At 56.6% G+C, this 5773-nt stretch overlaps 1 protein-coding gene across 1 annotated transcript in view; it reads right to left on the minus strand.

The window, feature by feature from the left end:
* Positions 1 to 2925: 2925 nt before the first annotated feature.
* The window catches only part of VOLCADRAFT_99277 (uncharacterized protein), a gene marked incomplete at both ends in the record, with an annotated part of 15283 nt that continues 12435 nt past the window's right edge, over positions 2926 to 5773 (minus strand). The window contains 2 exons of the mRNA XM_002958061.1: positions 2926 to 3018; positions 3903 to 4403. Coding sequence (XP_002958107.1) covers positions 2926 to 3018; positions 3903 to 4403 — 594 coding nt within the window. The remainder of the gene's footprint in view (positions 3019 to 3902; positions 4404 to 5773) is intronic.

Below are 5773 nucleotides of genomic sequence, written 5' to 3' on the forward strand. Positions count from 1 at the left end.
TCTCTCCCCACCCCGGAAGGCAAACTCGTATCCACCACAAAACGAGGCAACCCACACACACATATACATGCACATGTACACGCGGCACCCTTTTCCCCCCCACACATAAACTGGGAGGCAATCACAGGAAGGGTACCATGCACACACATGCATAAAAGCCATCTTCCTCCCTCGCGATGAGACACACACATACATAAATACACACACATGCACTCCGACACACACACATATACCACGTCAACATGCATGTAACGAACGCACATGCCTCGGCCTCGTGCACCTGCACCACTCCACATTCATCAGCCGCCCTCATGTACACCACCTCCACCTCCACCCCTCCACCTGCTCCACTCCGACCCTCCGCTCGCAGAGACCCCACCTCCTCACCCACGTCGGACAAGAAGACCCAGAAGCCCGTGATGCATCGCGCCAACAGCAGCTCTCTCCCTCTCTCGCTCTCTCTCTCCCTCTCTCTCCCTTCACACGGGAAAACCCCACACCACCAACTCGCCATCCATGCCTCCACATCAACAAGCCACCTGCTGAAGGGCTATCGAGGCGTGAGCCCCCCCCCCCAATTATCACCGGGGTGAAGGGAGTGGGGATTCCTCCGCCTGCAGCAGCAGGAGCCCCCAGGAGGTGTGCGGGAGGGAGGTTTGCGGTGAGCGCAGTGAGCGGAGTCGGGGCTCCCACGCGCTCACACACACACACACACACACACACCACACCCCTACCTCTCCCCCCTTTCCGGACTCAGGCCCCGACTCCCTCTCTCTCCACCTTTCCCGTCCTATCCATGTGGGGACAGTAATAACAATACACAATAACAGTACACAGTAGCATTGAAGGCGACAGTCTGAAGCATTTATTCGCATTATTACTGCCCCTTAAAAAGCCCGCGATGCAAGCCTCTACCGGAGGTGGGCTGCCTCTGGCCGACTGTCAGTCTGTCAGTCTGCCTGTTTATGTACTTGTCTGCTGCCCGTCGTCCAAGAAAAAAAGCTCAGGTCAGACCAGGCTAGCTACGTCTGATCATACCAGACTAGACCAGGCGCCCATTCAGTCCATTTAGTCAATCTAGATCAGGTCAGGTAGTCAGGTGGTGTCGGAAGGGGCCCCGTCAGGGCTTTGGGGTCATCCGGGGCCACCGCAAGCAGTGGTCAACAATACCAATGTTCTGTCTGTCCTGGAGGCCGGGCCGGACGCGAATTCACTCGCGCCGTCGGGCGAATACGGCAACGCATAATACAAATACAAAGTGCGATAAGACACACAACTCAAGACATGAATGCGGCCTCGAGTAGCTAAGTAGGTAGGTACGGGGGTAGGTAGGGGTATGTCCGCACCTTTAGGGTGACACCAATCGCCCAGGGTTGGGGGGGAGAGCTGGGGGGGGAGAGCTGTCATGGCACACAGTAATAGACAACAATCAGGAGCTCATCCCCCCGGGAGCACCTCGCGCATCAGGAGCTTCAACCCCCCAGCAATCCGACCCCCTGCCTGTCCAATATATAAAGTAGCCATGCATACATACATACATATATACATACATGGTAATGGATACCGAGAGAGAAGCGCAATGCTCGCACAAACATGTTCTTGACAATACATGTGATTTGCTGTTCGCAAGATCTGTCCGACACGATGAGATTCCGGTGGAGTGGAAGAAAGCCGACAGAAGCAGCAGCACCAGCAGCAGGAGTAGCAGCAGCAGACAACATGAGCGCCGCTGTTCCCCCCTGGGGCCCCCCCTCCTCCCCCTTCTCCCCCTTCTCCCCCCTTCTCCCCCTCCCCCCCTTCTCCCCCTTCCCCCCTCCTCCCCCTCCACTCCTCCTTTCCCCCCCAGTCACACACCCTTCCTGAGGTCCCTCAGATCCTTCGAGGGGCCCTGGAACGAAAGTAAGCTCAACCACAACGACAACAACAACAACGACAACAACGACAACAACGACACCACACCGCAACTAACCACCTCCACTAGCTGCAGTGCAGACGCACCTCCTCCTCGTCGCCCCGAACTGTTTCACATTTACCCCCTGAAATGACTTACATGCATATGCATACTTATACATACATACATCACTACTTACACAAACACACACACATCCCCCTGAATTACACATGCACACACGTTTGCTTTGTCGCGGCCGATGCCCCCTCCGCCAAACACCGCCACACACGCACACACGTACACACGCACACGCTTCTCCTACACGCGTCCTGACATGCGCAACGACGCCCTTTCCAGCACGTACATACATGCATACATGCATACAAACATACATACATAGATACAGCTCCAGGCACAGCACCAACATGCTAAGGCGCGGCATAGTGTGTCCCTGGCAGGATCTTTCGAAGGTTCCAGGATCAATCCCGACAAAGATCAGGATTACACACTATAATACCCACCATCCAGGCCCCTCAGAGGGGAATCCAGCGCCGCTGTTTCCCTCAGAGCCCCGCGCAGCCTCCGGGCCACTATCGTTTATGAGCAACCGCACGGGGGAGCAAACCACTTCCCCCTTCAGGTTAGGTTTATTCACGGGGTAAACACCAAACCACGAAGCCGGGGCGCCGGAGCGCCTGGAACCATGGAGGGCGCGGCTGCAGTCTTGCCGCACCTCCCGAAGAGAAGCATGCTAGTGTGTGTGCGTGTGGGGGGGGTTACGTATGTTTCAGGGGGACGGGTACGGGTACGGTGCGGGTACGGTGCGGGTACGGTGCGGGTACGGTGCGGGTACGGTGCGGGTGCGGGTGGAGGGTTAAGACAACCGGAGTGCAAAGGGAACTCAGTGATGGCCCGAGGGACTGCTTGAACGCCAGCGGGGCCACCTTCCCTCCTCCTCCTCCTCCTCCTCCTCCTCCCCCTTCACCCCCTCCCTCAAAAGGGGGTGAGGACAGCTGTGTCCTCCAGGCACCTCTTCATGGGACCCGCTCCGACATGGGGCAGTCGCCATCGTCATCCCGTACGGCAGGGTCAGGATTCCGAACGTGGTCTTGATCCAAACGATCAACCTGCCGGACGTGAGGCGGCGCGGAGGGGGCCGGGGCCGGGTGAGGGAGGGGTAACATGAAGCGCCACGGACGAGTGAAGCAGATACCAGAGATATATACGGATACTCCGCGCAGGATTAGGAGCCGTAGACAGTGATTTTTTTCATTTAGGGCGGGTCTCATTTTATTCCGACCTAAGTAACAAAATTGCTAGGGTTGCCGTAATTTATTCCGTAAGTGTGGGGCGCTGGGGGGGACTACGCCCCCCCCAGATCCCCCCCCGATAAGTTACAACTCCCCTCATAGACCAAGAGGCACGCACTGAGTTGGCGCGTTTTCGTTCATGTGCGCACTCTTCATGCACATGCGTAGATAGTTCTATGGCTATGTGAGGACCGGTCATACATTCTGCTATGCCGCGTTGACTCACAGGCTTGACCTTCTTACGGCCCCTCATATCTATTCTATGATCGATAATACTAAGTTCTGCACACTACGGAGCAATCTGGCAGCAATGGACGTTTTTGGCTGGAGGAATGAAAATGTACGGATCGGCCTCAATTCATTCCGTTTTTCCAAAGGCCAAAATGGCCTCTTTATTCCTTATAAGGAATATATTACTTAAAAAAACTGACCGTAGAGGTGGGTGGGGCGACAGCGCCGGCACGGAAGGGGAGGGGGGAAATCGTAGCATAGCTCAATACCGCAGAGACGAGGGAGGCCGAGGGGGCCGAGCTGCTGCAGGGTGAGGGGGCCAGGTGCCCCAAATCAGGCAACATCTCCTTTCCTTTGCGACCCATTGCGGTAAAAGCTTTCAAAGGAGGGCGTGTCTTAAATAAGCAACGGTCTGACGGTGACGGCCGGGGAGTTGGCCCGTGACCGTCAGGCCCCCCCCCCGCACGTACCTCGTCGCGAATGAGAAGCGCCTCTGCTTGCGACTTCTCCTTGGGACTGATCGCCATGTCCGCACCACCAGTACCACCACCACCGCCGCCATGGCCCTGCTGCTCCCTTAACGACGACGCCGCTGCCGCCGCCGCCGCCGCCGCCGCCACCGCTGCCTCATGCGCCGCCGCCGCCGCTGTCGCCGCCGCCGCATCGCTTATCTGCACCTCCAGGGGAAGTAGAGAGCCGAAGGAACCGCCACTGTCGCCGCTGCCCTGCCCTTCAACCGAGCCGCCGCCGCCGCCGCCGTCGCCGTCGCAGGTACCCCCGTTCCCTGTTTCCGCCGCTGCTACTGCCGTCGCCTGAGAGAAGGGCTCCACATCGGTGGGGACCCCGGGGGACGTGTCCGCAACCGCACTGGCGGCAGGGAGCGCTTTTGAGGGCGCCTCGCCTTCCACAGATTTGAGCTGTAGCAGCTGTAGCTGCTGCTGCTGCCGCTGCTGCTCCTCCTCCTCCGCCAGCTAGGTGTGGGCGTGGAGCATTGCGGGCGGGGGTGAGGAAGAGGAAGAGGAGGAGGAGGAGAGGAAGGTGGGGTAAGGTGCGTATAGTGGGGAGCGGGCGGTTCGGGAAGGGGGGAAGGGAGAGAAAGAGGAGGGGAGAAGTAAACGGTGGCCAACCGAGCCAGAAACACACACGATTTCCCGAAGGATCGCTGACACGCCCCAGATTCGACACCCCGCCTTTCCCCCACCCACGCATACGCACAAACACACACCCACACGCGGAGCACAGCAATGGTGATACCCACACGACTGAAAGGCTTCAACCCCCCGCAGCCAACCACCCAGACAGACAGACAGACAGACAGACACACACACCCCGACCTAGCCACTAGCCACTGATGGTACAAGATAATCGTCGCCGTCCCCTCGATATGTAACAAACACATACACATACATAGGTTGGACAATGAGTAGAAGATTAGAAATAATTTAGAATTAAATTAATATTATTTATAATTAGAAAGTTAGGAGTCCACGTTTAGAACGTATTATTATTAGAACATATTAGAACATACTAACGCCGTACAGCCATAAGAACGGCTCGTTGGTGTGTGGAACCTTTCAATCTTGTATCAATCTTGGCTTAATCTGCACTCAGAATGTCGGATAGCGGTGCGGGTCCATCAAAGCCGCCTCTTCCGGCGACGAAGAAGGCAACGTATATTCCTATATGGCAACAAGGAACTCGACGCGCCAGCCTATGCGGACGCTCTAAAAACCGCGAAGGCTAAGGGATCCGCGACTTGGTGGTCATCCTTCAGCATGGTGCTCCTGGACGGCGTCGCCAAGCTAAAGTGCCTCCTCTGTGGCGAGGAGCTTGGCGCCAAAAATCCATATTATCCGTCACTGCGCCCAGCCAGCCACTTGAGGCGGCATCAACGGGCCGCTTCGAGAGCTGCTGAAAAACGGTTTCCACCCGGCTGGCATTACACCAGTAATGGTGGCGGCGACGAGGAGTCTGAGGAGCCTAACTCTTGAGCCCCCCACCGTTCCGAGGTGAGTCGTCGTAGGCTTGGCGGACAGGTACCCAATGGCCCCAAACCCCCCACAGACCTGAAAATAGTGACAAGCATCTGCAGAGGTGTCCCCGTGGTGAGGTGTGCAAGATTCCAGACCCAACTGAACCCCGCCCCCCCTGAAAAAGTTACCGAGTGCCTTCTAATATTAGTCCTAAGGTCCTAATTAAAATAATAATATTAGTAGATTAGAACGCACGCCATTCTAATGTCTGGAACAACCCTACACATACATATACACACGAACACACCAAGACACGAACACATACACACACAAACATACGCACACACAACCCACACTATTCCCTCACC

The sequence above is a fragment of the Volvox carteri genome (genome assembly GCF_000143455.1).
Source record: "Volvox carteri f. nagariensis unplaced genomic scaffold VOLCAscaffold_85, whole genome shotgun sequence".
NCBI classification, from domain to species: Eukaryota; Viridiplantae; Chlorophyta; class Chlorophyceae; order Chlamydomonadales; family Volvocaceae; genus Volvox; species Volvox carteri.